We start from the raw sequence: 14,596 nt of genomic DNA, 5'->3' as shown, positions 1-14,596 counted from the left end.
ACCAACTATTAAATTTACACGATTTTTTTTATAAATATTAAAAAATTAGTATTTAGAATGTTGCCTTTTTAAACTAAATTTTAATAAACCTAGCTAAAGTTTTTTTTTTTTTATAGACCTAGAATTGCATTACTGACAAAAATTGAAATAAATTTAGCACGAATAATTCTTTTAAAATTCAAAGTGTAGATATTTATCTTTCTTCTTTGTACTTGTTATATAAGTAAATTTTAATGTCACATTTTATTAATACGTGTAGCGAATACATGTTTCAGCGATGACATATATAATTCTTCTAACACAAATTAAATTATTAGGAACATTGTGATACGTCAACTTATTATGCACATCAAATCATGATTCATAATGCAGTGACATAGAGACCGAATCTTAGCCACTTTTTCATAAATATATTTTCCGAAGATATTTGACATCGGTGAAAATACTTGAAAAAAGATTCAACAATTGTATATTTCACTTCATAAGCTTTTTCGATGTTTGATGAAATGAATAAAAAAAGTGTTGTATTATTAAATCTTCGGTTTCAATTTCCGCTGCGGTAATATTTTATTTATTATTGAATTTAAAATGGATGAATTTCATAATTTTCTAATGATATGCGAAAATATAAGATCATTGTATGCATTTCACGACGCAGTAGTTAATTTTACACACTTACGTGTGATTGGAAAAATATATATATATATATATTTGAATATTTGTGTAATGGGTAAATTTAAAAACTAAATCGCACAATTTTATTGGTAATTCGTGCACAACTTCTGATCAATTTGAAAAGAAAATTGCATTAAATAATTATATTGGTATGTAAATTCATTACATTCTAAAATCAATAAAAAGAATGTATTGTAATTATCATGAAATAAACTGATAAAAAAATGCTTTATACAATTTCCGTATTTGCAATGTAACAAATAATTGAATTGTAACAAATTTGTATTCTTCCAATGTATTTTACATTTCTTCTTCAACGAAATGTTTTCGACGTTTATATCATTTTTTTGGGGCATTTACATTTTATTGCATAATGAAAATTTGATTTTATTCCATGTAATGGAAACAATTTTTATACATTATTTCATTTTTTAAATCAAATAAATGTTGTGTTACTATGTTATGTATAAAGTATTAACATTGATATAACTTCATTTTTTCTATGTAACCACTTGTCAACACAAAAAAGAATTATATAAAAGATTTTACTTTCCAGTCACCAATTACTTTTTTGAAGTAAAAGAGCGCGTTAACGTATGTGAAATTCTCAGTGACTGAAGATTCATTATGCATCATAAAAAATATGAATGCTTCCACTGATTATTGGATTTACATGTTGACTGCCGTATCAATGTTATAATTTTTAACAACATACAAAAAAATATTAAAATTTTAATAATCATTCGCTCTTCAGATAATCCAAATATAACATGATACATTTTTGATTTATTAGTAATAAAATCAAGATTTAGATTTAAGCTAAATTCAGGTTTCTAGTATAGTATAGATTAAGAAATAATATAATATCCGAAAATTAAATAATTTATTACGTACAACTCCATAGTCGAATGTGATCGTACAATGAAATGTCTTTCTTCCCTCAATTATACCCTTGTATCCCTGTGTTTTTGATAAAACGTGGAGACAAAATTCTCAACACTTGAGTATCAATAACAGACTATTAAGGAAAAAAAAAAACATTGTCCTGCGGTAAACACTTAAAAAGATAAAAATAATCACTCTTCACACGCGAGAATGGCGTTAAATACCAATATGCATTTGTCCCGTTAAAAGTTCCTAATTGATGACTCTTGAACACGTTACGTCGAATATCTTTTCTCTCTTTTTCTTTGAATAGATGTTTCGTGCCGTTATCACCAAGCCATAACTTGTCAATCTTCCCGATTTTTGTATCTTCCTTCTTCGTCGACTAGCTGTCGAGCATGCCAATTTCTTTTCAAACCCTCAATATGATCCTTACCGAAAAGGCCATCATAGCAATTATGTGTATTCAACACGTTCTTTAATTCCAATTCTTTACCATTTTCTATTGTAAGGATAATTACTGTACTTCTATTCGCGTGCGGTTATGTTGCGAATTTATAGTACGAAATGTTGAAGTTCCCCTTTTAAGGTGGCGATAAAGTGTATTCTTGCATAAAGCAAAAAATTTGGCAAATGGTTAAAAAATCTCAAATCCTTTTGGTGGACAGTGTTTGGAAAAAGATGCTGAGAATCACCAGACACGAGAGTAAAAACACATACAATATATAACATAAACAAATTGTGGAGGATCGATCGGTTGCGATCTAAGGAATTTGAAGTTCTGACCAAACGAGAAGTGTTTGTTTCCTGAAGATAATTTTTTATGGTTCCTCCCTTCTTTTATAATTTACTACGAGCCTCGGTTTCATACCGAGTTCTATTGAGGTAGTTGCGGACGACTTTAAAACGGCCATCCTAATTTTTTTGTACAATTCATGTCAGCCTGTAAATGGATTCTTCGTTTGCGCTGGGCTGAGATTGAGACACATATATGTACAAATTATTGCGGGGAAAACTTTCATTTACAAATTGTTGCTCGACTAGGTAGTGTCGATCAACGAAGAGAATAATGATTGGGGATGGTAAGAATTATCAGTAACAGGTCAATGTGTAGTTAAATATATGCACATGCATATGCATATGTATGTAGAGTCTACATATGCATATAATCGGAAAACATATGCATATACACACACAAATTTGTGCCCACGAATGTGCACGACAATGGTTTTTGTTTATATATCTTCCATGAAAAAAGAGTGATGTTGCTTTTTTACCAAGCACCTAGAGAACCACTGCTTGTCTTGCAGTCGATTAGATGTTGCTCAGGATCAGCATAAACCAACCCCAATTCATTGACAAATTCATAAAACTTGTCCAAAGATTCAAAGGCCAATTCTGCTACGACGAAATCAACCGCCAAATTTTGCCGGTAGCTAAACAGCAGAAGAAATGTAACGTTAGACAATTGTGCATTAAACATATACATATAAAAAATATACATATAGGGCAATGAAAATAAACAATAACTATAAAACTAGTCATTTTTCGGCTACGATGTCCTGTAACAGAAATCTAGTATAATTATAATTATTAAAAAAATTATTTGCAATCTTTCACTTCCTTTGTGTAATGATAATCTGTAAAATAATGTTTTATTTCTATGAACAATTAATAACCAACTGTTTCGTCTTTTTGTACTTTCATTTCTAAAAAATAGTTAAATATATTTTCATTAGATTTATTTATAAAAACATATTTTAAATTTGTTTAAAGATGAAAAGAATTTTTTTTTGTTAGACATAAAAAATTGCAAAAAAATTATCAAATAAAATTATTTTAAAGTTAAAAGCTATCTAGCAATTTACCAATTAAATGTACCTGTCAATATCAAATTAATTATGTTTTGATCCATTATATTATTTTGTATTACCATGATTATGTTTTGTAAAATGTTAAATATTCTTCGGATATATTTTGATAAATAGATACAAATGATTTCTAAAGAGTCTAGTACGTACGACTTTATCATGCTCTTCAATGCATTCTTGCGTTCTCTTGCAACAAACCAATCCATTAGAAAGGCTGCCATCCTCGGAGCAGAAGTGTATAATTTGAAAAAGGCATGGAAGTTGCCCAGCCACCATGCTGAACGCACTTTGAGTGCATGTTTTATGCACTCATCAGTTTTGTCTTCTGCCGATAATGCTGCTAAAATCGTCGTTAGATCTGTAACAAAAATATTAATTTTCTTGTCCGCGTACGAAAAGAATATTACACTACTTTTAAGTTACATATATAACGATTAAATACCTTGCGTATTTTTTGTGAAAATATAATACAATATCCTATAGGCAATAAATTCACATCGATTTTCTCCACCAACGTCTTGATACAACATCCTTAATTGCGTCTGGCACTGGTTGAATTCTTCATGATCGCCTTTTTCTAAAGCGACGCGGGCGTGTGTTTCGTACACGTGGACTGTAAATGCATCTCGAATACCTTGGACGGTAAGATCTTGACGAATAGATTTAAGTTGATCACAAGCATATCTATAGTCTTGATCAACCACCCAGCGCTTCTTGACATGTGCCAAAGAATTTTGGAGTACACTTACCGGTCGAACAGCAGAGGGAGCTGGAGCCTGTATCACGAAAGCAATGAATGTTAAAACAAATTTTGCAAATCAATTTTAAATAAGGATTAATTATATGAAATCTTACAGATGTTAAACGTAAATATGGTTTCTCTATATCCTTGCATATTCCAACAATGTGAAGTCCGGTAAAATCAAAGTCTGTAGAGGAATCATCTTTAACACCATTGCTGACTGTCCTAGAAATAGTATCGTTAAATCTTGCAGCACGTTGTTGTAATTTCTCCTTGGATCCTAATTCCTCAGTGTTTCCTGTAGCTAAACCAAACTCTGAATAGAAATGTGATTTCATCTGTTTAGTCTTCTTTGTTTTCTTGCTGTTATGATTCGGTTTGCTTTTAGTAGACTTTTTCGTTTTTAACGACTTATAATCGTGTTCCCGATCACTAACGTTCGACGACGACGATGTACTACGCCTGTACTTTCGTGATGGCGGGCTACGTGTATCCGAACGCGACCGTGACTTCGATCTCGACCTCGACCTCGATCTTGACTTCGATCTTGATCTTGATCTTGATCTAGTCCTCGACCTTGACCTTGACCGTTTATAATTCACAGAGAGACGCGCGCCAAGCCGAGCCCCGAGAGAGGTAGAGAGACCTGGCTTGCGCAAGCCTCCCTGTGCATTCATCAGTGGATTCGGCAAATTATTTAATTTCAAGGTCGGCTTTTGAGGCTTTATCGTCATAGTCATACGTTCACTATGAATGCTAGGCAAAGGTTCTTGGTCCCAGTCTTTCACCCAAAGCGAGCCGTCATTCGCGGCACGCGTGATTTTTCCCTTTAATATAATCTCAACTTGATCCTTATCCACTGCTGTTTTGCATTTTTCGTAACACCTGTTTACGTAATTCTTCAAGCTGTCAGGCCAATCACCGACTGGGCTGGGATTTGTCACAATAGAAGGGGTACCTACCGCTGGTGTACCAGCACTAGGAATTGTATTATTAACAGTTGTGATAACAGGTGTAGTAGGAGTAGGGGATTCTTCAGTTGGTGGAGGAGGAGCCACTACTTCACGCTGTGCAGGAGGTAAAGGTGGTAACTCGGTCTTCAGATTGGGACCCGGAACAAAATTTGTTGTTGGATTGTTTGCCTGAAAGCTATTGTTGAACTGAGCCGCTAAATTTTTATTCCGCTTACGTTTTCTCTTTGCAGCTCCACTATTTCCGGATGGAGAGAGGAAAGCCAAACCATTTTTTTTATTGTATACGTTGAAACGAATTTGATTATTGTATTCTGAAATTAGGAAAAGATAAAATTAAATATTACTTCATAAGTTAAATAAGATCAAGTTTTTTTTTATAGTTCTTATACAGAAAAAGCTTACGAGACATATCACTATGCATTCCATTCCAAGTACTATATGGAAATGCATTATACATGTACCCTGGATGAGGTTGTATAGATAGTTGTACTTGATTATTATGTTGTTGAGATGTCTGCACAGATGGTGGAGGTCCAGGAGGTAAAGGAGGAAGTTCAGAATCATCATCTAAAGACATTGGAGTTCCAGGTACTGGTGGTTGTTGATGTAACTGCTTTCCTTGATTGTTGTCCTGCTGTTGTTGCTGCTGTTGTTGCTGCTGTTGCTGTTGCTGTTGCTGCTGCTGTTGCATCTGCTGTGGAGTAAAACTGTGGAGTTGTCCATATCCAGGCATCATTGCATGATAATAACTAAATGTTTGTCCTTGATGAGGTACACCTTGATATCCTGGTCCATACAACTGCCTGTAAAAAATATAATTAATATATGCAATTGGAATGCTTAAAGTTACAAAAGATCTATTATTAATCATAGCTTTAAAAATCTCTGAACAAGTAATTATATATACAAGCAAGTATTTTGGATATTTCTTAGTTCATTATACATTCATATATAGTACAATGTGCTTTATTTCTTTAATACTTTTGTAATTATCACTAGTTATTTATATTACATATATCAATCTAAAAGTGAGCTATTATACAGAGTTCTTTATATACGTCGATATATTTTATCATGTTATCTATTTTTTATTCTTTATTTTTACTACATTTGTTGAATAATCATTTTACCAAGAAGATAAAAATAATTTCATTGATTCAAATTATAAGAAAGACGCAAAAACGGAAGTAAAATAAGAAATTACATGAAATCATCGAATACAATATCTATATGCGTTGTTCTTAATATGTCTAAAAGATTCTTTTGATCAAAACGTCGCAGTTATTATTATTTATTTGTTAGGCAGAAATATTTGTGGTCAAATCGATAGAATCAATAATTACCCTGAATATGGAGGAAACATGTTGTGAATATTGTTTGGCGAGGGATATTGCCATGCCATATTCGCCATTGAGCCTACTCCAAGTTGTGGCTGTTGCTGAAATGGCTGCTGTTTCTTCTGCGATGCTGCAGCCTCGCCTTCTGACATACCGAAGAATAAAATCAGAATTGCTTAAACAATTTTACACTTTATGTTCCACTGCCGTAAACACTGTTGCATTACCACGGATTTTAGACCAGGTAAAAAAGTTTTTAATAAAACATTCCCGAATGAATCTTATCGAACGCGTAATGCTTTGAGTATGACTAACCCGTTTCGACAAACTAAAATGGAGTTGATGCATTACATGATTACTCTGTTAGGCGGCAGCACTGTCATACGAATTTTACGCGCGAATTTTGTTTAAGTACCATTTGACATTTAGTAGTTGCACAAAAATGCTTAGATTTTGTTATAAATTAGTTCATTGTATTTTATCCTTTTGTAATATGAAATCAAATCGAATTGGTGAATTTTGAAAAAAACATATATTAGTATTTTTAATACAGTATGTTTTAAATAAAATATTTTATTTCCAATTTTAAAGATTATTTTAAATATGTGTATCACGTACAAGATATTCATATTGTACAACAATTTGTTTCGATTTTCCTTTCATTCACTGTTGCGAAGAATTTATAGGAAACAATTGTCGATGGTTGTTATTTAATGCGGTAGCGTAACGTAATGAAACACCTAGGTAGTTTTGCAACGAAATGGTAGAAATGGAATATGGCCTAGCATAAATGTAACCTTATATCCGAAGGATATCGAATGAAGTTGTACGTAGTTGTGTTATCTTTTTTTATACCGGAACACGACTAAAGATAGATTCGAAACATATAAGTAGAGTTGTAAACTGCAATCTGTTTTATCTCTTAATCTACAATTAATGGTTTCATGATTGAATTTTGTTATGCTGCGTTATGCATATCATTTTCTTTGTTTTTTATGGGAATAAGAATTTTTTTTGTGTGAACAATATTCTACGTTTTAATCACGCCTCAATTTATTAGTTAATATGAAAACATTTTTCAACTGATATCTAAATGAACCGTGCATATTATAAGGACCATAAAGAGTCTATTTCTTTTTCAACATTGTAATTTTGTAATTTAAAATACAAAGATTTAAAAGAAAAACATTTATTGATATTTCTTTGCAAACATTTTTACAGAGGATATTTGTTATTACTACTACTAATATTCAAAAATATGTTTTCGTGTCATGAGACATATTTCTTAGTATTTTTTAATGCTTTATTGACGTCAATATTAACAGGTATATTTCATACTATTTTCTAAAACAAAAAATATCTTTTTACAAATGAATTGATTATGATGCAATAACGTTGATTGTTTCATCTTGTTTTATAGATGAAATATCGGGTAGTTAATTGATAGATATAGAGGCATGTTGTTCGCCTTGAACGAGTTCTGGACCTTTCTTTCAAAAATATTGTCCAAGAAAAGGTTTAAGAAAATAAAAAATGGTCATAAAATCCTTAAATAAAAACTCGATACTAAAATGTAAAAAGTAAATATTACTTTTTCTTACGTGTAATAAAATTTACGTTGCTTTAAAATACTTTTCCCAAAGTAGTATATTAAAATCAATAAAAGGATCACGTATCTCTGTTAGAAAATATGATAAATCTATTTATTGTTACGAAAAGCGTAAAACTTGCGACAACATTCTTTTTCCCCTTAAAAATTCATTCCACATGCTGGAAATCAAACTCAACTATCGTTGCTGGTTGCATCAGCATTTTCCACTTTCGTCTTTCAACAAACTGCAAACGTTGTGTAGTGTCCGCTTCACGTAATTTTATCAGATTAGAACATATTGGTGAGTAATAGTATTAGAAAGTCTATATAAATAACGAAAAAAGTCATAAAAATTATGTAATTAATGGTTAGAGTTACTGATTTATAAATGTTGCATAGCAATGTTATGAATTGAAGTATTATTCTTTTATATTTACTTTCATTGCAGTTATGCAAACCTTCTGCAGTGTTTACGTGTATAAATAACACCGAAACAGCAGTTGTTTGATAAAACATTCTGTTATAGTATACTACTTTACGTAATGCATATGAAAAAGAAGCTAATATTATAATTTGTACTTTGTGTGTACTTAAGGAAAGCTTCTTGCATAGACACCCGGAGAAAAGAGCGCCATTTATTGTTTACGCGACATGTCTATTAATTGCGAACATTTATATTTTAAATTACATAATTTTTCACAGTTTAATAAAAAATAAGCAATGCTTTTTGTTTATGCTCTTTTTTCGGTACATATAAAAGATATTTTGCAGGCAGAAGTTGGTGTGAAATCAATATGGTATAACACTTAAACCGATATACGTTGTACCAGATGTCACAATCAAGATTTGAGTAATAAAATTGGTGAATGTTAATTTGAAATTATGCGCAACAAAATTCTATATTAGTATCAAGTTGAAAGTCTATTTGAGTTTAAATCATAATCAGCGGTATTTTTCGATCAAATTTATGTCGATTCCTCGTCTTTATTTTTCTTCGTTTTATGTACTGTCTCTTCCACCCGTGGAGGTACTTTTTTTTCTTTTTTCTTCTCATCCTTTGATTCTTCAATTGTTTCTGCAACTTTTTCTTCTTTCTTCTTCTTTGGTTTCTTAATTTTTTTAGGTTTATCAAGAACAAGTACTGTTTTTGATTTTCTTCTAATTACCTTCGAGAAAAATTATACAAAGTTTTTTTATAACTTTAATCGTTATTTATAGAAATATTTTTTACGAAATGGATTGTATAATCTGATACAGAAGATTATGCTATTTTTTTTTTTTTACCATGCGTTGCAATAATTTTTTAGTAGTTATCTTTGTTCTGCATCTTTTATCCCATGACTCCTTTTCTTGCCACCAAATGCGTTGATATTCATTCGTCAGTAATTGTTCTATACAGGGACGCTTTTCCCTATGACATTGTAGAAAATATAGTTTAATTATTAAATAAATAATATTGTGAAATCAAATCAGAATTTACTTTTCATACGATGGAGTGAATCCTTTATGTGACGTAAATTGTGAAGAAACAATATTATCTGGAATCTTGCAAGGAACTGCAGGTGACCATGCTTTCACCTTTATGTCTCCAATCGTGCTCATTATTTTAAGGAAAAAAATATGATTTTTTAGTTTAAACTTCTCGAACTTATTATTGTTGGCTTTAACAAATAACTAAAAACGAAATGTGATAAAATGACGAACTCTTGAAAAAAAATCAAATTAAACAAGTGAACGTTATACAGAGACGAATGCTTAAATTCGAAGTTAAAGTTTTATCGAAGCAAAATATTGAATATACAATCGAGATGAACTTCATCTAAGATATGCACATGTCAACAGTATAATCGAAATAAATGTCAAAAGTTAATTCGTCGAAATTATAATGGGGGTGAGTGTTATGAGAATGTAATCTATTAAGATTATCGAAACGAATTAATACTTTTCACGAATAAAAGAAGATTATTAAATTATAATATGTGTTCATTATTTTGTTATCACGTGGCGCATGCAATTAGAATGTCATAGATTTAAATGAGAATAACAGTATATGGGAACGTTGATAAATTAGAATCTCAATAATTCGATGTGAACAGTAACGGGCAAGGCTAATATATGGGTAAAACGGGAACCGACATAACATTGTGTTTACTCGATAATCAACCTGGAAAACGTTCTTGTCTTGTGCTAATCGATTTAGCATCAACCACGTGCCCGAGACAAGATGAATATGCCCCACAAACCTTCTGCAGGGTTTGCATCCAAATTATCAGCTTTTATAAAGTGAAGTGTTATTTATTTGTTTATTGGGTCAAACAAATATAGAGATATTTTTTAAAACGAATTAGTTCAATAATTTTCAAAATTGAACCAAGGAACAGATTATTAAATGGATTAGAAATTGGTCGATTCTTTTCTTTTTTCACCAATGGAGGACATGAACGGAAGCGGATACCGTTCTATTCGCTTAATTATCACGACCCTGATAAGGTATACTCTTAGATAAACGCGAGTTGTGAAGTATGACGTTGTCGCTTTCACTCTAAATCCGTCCTCACCATGCATTTACGAGGTGAGAATCGTAAATCTAATTGATCCGCTAACTTTATCGCTGATCGTTTAACGTTTCCTTGAAAACAAAACAGGCTCATCAGTGTTTTTCGTTGCAAAATAATTCATTTCTATCGATTTCTTCCTTTTTCAAGTAATATATCGGGAAATTATACTTCATATGATTTATTCGACGTACAACTTTAATCTTTGAAATCACGTGTGTGTGCATTTTATGGAATAAAAAGATGTTACTGCATAATTCACAATCTTATTTAGCATTTAATTTCCTGCAAAAATATTTGGATATAGTATGAGAAAATAAAGTACCGAGAAAATGTAATTATAGAATGGACACCAGTAATAATATTATTGAAACAATTACAACAGTGTCACTCCATCTCATCATCAATTTGAATGTCCGCGTGGTAATCGGTGACTCGTGGTGGCAGGATGGGAAACGTAACCTCAAGGAGGGAGTAGAGCACCGATATGGGAGGAGTTCCTTCGAGTTCTCTCTCTGTTGAGAGACTGCAAGGAGCAGAGGTGGTCTCTGCTCACCTGAGGATTTCAGGTGGCAGTCGCCCTGCTGAGTTGTTCAGCGACGGGTATCTCGTAAGCACTCTGTGATCCACAGAATTCCCGCGAGTTCTCAGTTGAGTTCTCGTTCCACTCTGTATACAACTTTATCATGACGGATTTTTATACTCGTTTCAACACGTACGATATCGAGTTGTCTGAGATAAACATATTTTTTACGGTTACTTTTACCTGTCATCGATGACTTCCTCTTCAAAATTGTTTTCTCTTTTACAAGCATTACTTATCTCCACACTTTCTTCCGAAGCAAATCATTATCTAGCAGCGAAATCACTGACACTTCATATTTACTTTTTTCATCGTGATGTTTTTAGAGATCGTAATATAATAATAAAAATAATAGATCGAGCAAATTCGCGTGAGAGCTAACCGATTACTAAGCGATTGTCTAAATTTTGACGTAAAGAGGTTAGTTGCGACGTAAAACATAATATTCGTATTGAGACAAAAAAGAGTAAAGGAAAGTGAACGTTTCGAGGAAAAGTGATATATCGCACAACAAAGAATAGTATTAAAACACTCGATTGAAGAATTCGTCCAAATGAACTTTAGATGATTTATTTGTGTCCTGTTACGCGCATTGGTAGGCTTCACACTTTTATCGACTACTAGGATGTTTTTCGATTATCGATTTGTCAAGTCGACAATCTTCGTGTACAACGAAGTTCAAATGAATATTTATCGTTTGAATTCCGTCATTAGTGTAATGTTATTATACAATTTAATACAGTGATTAATAAAAATAAATAAACAATAAAATAATGTGTAGTGTAAAGGCGGTGAAGTGCGTGAAACAATAAATTGTTGATTGAATTGGCAAATACATATGTTTCGATGTGCAGCAAAATTGTATAACCTAAGATAAGTGTGCAAATTTTCTAACATTCATAAATCAATGAATTGAAAATAATGTGGAGAAATGGTATAAGGAGAAATTAAAGGAAAACGCTATTAAATTGTGTATAAAAAGTTTGCACTAATTCACATACACGAATGAACGAAGTATTGTGCAAAAATGTTACTAAAGTTGATTTATATTACTATGATACAATAATAAGAAGACTATATCGTAAATACATCAATGGCTATGTCTATCATAACCAAAAAAAATTGATTAAAGAAATAAAAGGTACAAATGGAACCATAATTAATCTATGAGAGATAACAGTAGTATTTGAAGTATATAGAAAAATTAGATAAATTTAATGTAAATTTATATAATTCGTATAATTCGAATTGTAAGCTATGTACTATCGATAAAAAATTCAAGATCGTTTTGTTACTTTTTCAGGTGCTTATTAACGATCATTGTTCATTTTTTCGCAGAAGACAAGAATAGAAGATAAATAATTTATTGAGAAAAAAATATATATCGCGACCGGTATCACGTTGCATTACTAATTGCATTAGTATGGATATTAATGTTCATTCCAAATTATATTCTTAGCTAGAAAAATTTAAATTATCAACCTATTTATGGGAAATCTATGAGATACAAAAGTAGATTGTTATTTCGATAAAGCAGTTACTAATCATTATTCAAATTGTTGAGTAATATTGGAACTTATTATCGTAACTATGCTACGTTGATCATTGATTTTCCGGACATTTTAGATAACTGTAATTCACTATTAATTCGAACCATTCTCATAATTGAAAATCACTCTAAACGATCAGTTATTACATTTAAGAGATATCTTTCTAAAGAATGAAGATACGCTTCGAAATTTAATGCTATTTTTACAAGTTCTTCAATTATCTATGTAAAGTACATTTTCAACAATCATCGCGAATTAATATTGCAACAGAATTTGCTTTCTAATTTGCGTCCCATATAATGCATTCGGTAAATTATTTCAGTTCTGTGAATTAAACAAACGTGAAAGCATTTGTTCCGCTTTCAGGAAGTACCGATACGAATTGAGAACCTACCACTGTTATCGTGATAATAATTAAGAAAAATATCAAAGCTACCGGATCGTTCTTCTAAATCACTGCAATGACAAGCGGACAAGTGCATGGGAACATGAATAGTCGATAAATCTGATGCATGGACTGTTTTAACCTTGATTGTTTCACATAAGATTATTCGTTTATTTCCATAAGATTGAGAAATTCAAATGTCTAACTTCAAATTAGGAATCCAAAAATTCAGGAGTTTTAGTTTTCAAGGATCTAAAAATCCAAGAACAAAAGAACCAGAGTAAGTTGCTCGTCTCTCTTTTTGAAGTAATTATATTGCTTTTTTTTTAACGATATTATTTTTCTGTCTTCCTAGAGAAACAAAATCTTTCCTTGAAGAAATTACTTTTCTGTATCAAGAAAAACAGTTGATATTCTTTTATATAGAAAAAATATAATAGATGAACTTGTCCTTAACATTGTACTGTCTAAACGACAGAAATAGCGCGTTTATCTCAATGTTACAATCTCAGTGCCATTTCCATGTACTTTTATTTGTAATTGATAAGCTCATGTAAAGTGCTTTTTGCGTTTATTAAAATCGCAAGCGACGCGAATAACTTTGTTCAACCACGCGTATGACAGGGCTTCTACGTGCTGGTCGATTCGCTCGGGGTGTTATCTTATAGGGTATCAATTTCTTGGCCACAAAGTAATTTCACAGTACAATGGCATCAGCCGTGATCCGCGCAAACCGCTAGCCCACTAAACTGCAATGAAGGCACTCGCCAATTTCTACTGTCATTATAATGTAAAGCATTGTTAACCTTAAAATTGTTGGACGATTTATTTACTTACCTATAGATAACAATTTGTCAACGATTGATGCGCTCTTTGTTATTTGTAATACACAGGATCTTCCAAAAATAGATGTCCACATTTTTAAGGAATCCCCTCTTTATTCCTAAGCGAAATGGAATAAATTTCATGTTCTAATTCTTTCTTTTCGAAAGATGTTATATAAAAGAAATTCTTCGGAATCTATAATAACAGATGTTTTACACATGGTTCCAAAGTTGTCGAAATATTTGAATTGAAAGTTCGAGAAGAAGAGAGAAATTGTTAGCTACGTAGAAAGTCTTTGTAAGAAAAATATTCTTTCTATCTGGATGTAAGAACAGGAAATTACACGGAGTATTAATGGGGTAAAATGTATGTAAGATAAATTTGTCGAATGCTGCTAGATAATGGAGACACTTCGGAAGCTCTATCCCGAAGCTTTCCATTAGAATTCTTATCTGACCAGAATTCTTCTCTTTTTCTTGTAGCACTGGCTACGTCGGGCACCAATGTTGGAATTGTTTCTCAGATAATTGATTTCTATTTATAACGACACACGAGAGACTCTGATAAACTGACACGGATCATTTCATCATGTGGACACGCATGTTATGGAAATCAGTGTATTT

The 14,596-nt window shown here is 31.7% G+C and overlaps 1 protein-coding gene across 2 annotated transcripts; it reads right to left on the bottom strand.

The window, feature by feature from the left end:
• Positions 1-2,180: 2,180 nt before the first annotated feature.
• Positions 2,181-6,797, bottom strand: LOC108549849 (leukocyte receptor cluster member 8 homolog). Of its 2 annotated transcripts, XM_017903420.1 has the most exons (7): positions 6,712-6,797; positions 6,491-6,629; positions 5,550-5,950; positions 4,287-5,458; positions 3,874-4,207; positions 3,582-3,789; positions 2,181-2,996 (listed from the first exon to the last, which is right to left on the bottom strand). In XM_017903420.1, exons 2-7 carry the CDS (start codon positions 6,556-6,558, stop codon positions 2,834-2,836), a joined length of 2,346 nt encoding a protein of 781 aa, XP_017758909.1. In that variant the 5' UTR covers positions 6,559-6,629; positions 6,712-6,797; the 3' UTR covers positions 2,181-2,833. The 2 variants fall into 2 exon arrangements, with proteins under 2 accessions (XP_017758909.1, XP_017758908.1); XM_017903419.1 differs by having other exon boundaries at positions 6,491-6,793.
• Between the last annotated feature and the right edge of the window lie 7,799 nt (positions 6,798-14,596).

Source organism: Eufriesea mexicana, unplaced genomic scaffold (assembly GCF_001483705.2).
Source record: "Eufriesea mexicana isolate 0111107269 unplaced genomic scaffold, ASM148370v2 scaffold2143, whole genome shotgun sequence".
NCBI classification, from domain to species: Eukaryota; Metazoa; Arthropoda; class Insecta; order Hymenoptera; family Apidae; genus Eufriesea; species Eufriesea mexicana.
This window is presented reverse-complemented; position numbering and strand designations above follow the sequence as displayed.

Bases quoted from the DNA above. Each gene is read 5' to 3' on its own strand.
- LOC108549849 (XM_017903419.1), bottom strand. From the start codon at position 6,636: ATGTCAGAAGGCGAGGCTGCAGCATCGCAGAAGAAACAGCAGCCATTT. The intron at 5,951-6,490 runs GTAATTATTGAT...TATTTTTTACAG, and splicing joins ATGTTTCCTCCATATTCAGG to GCAGTTGTATGGACCAGGAT. The intron at 2,997-3,581 runs GTACGTACTAGA...TCTGCTGTTTAG, and splicing joins TTGAAGAGCATGATAAAGTC to CTACCGGCAAAATTTGGCGG.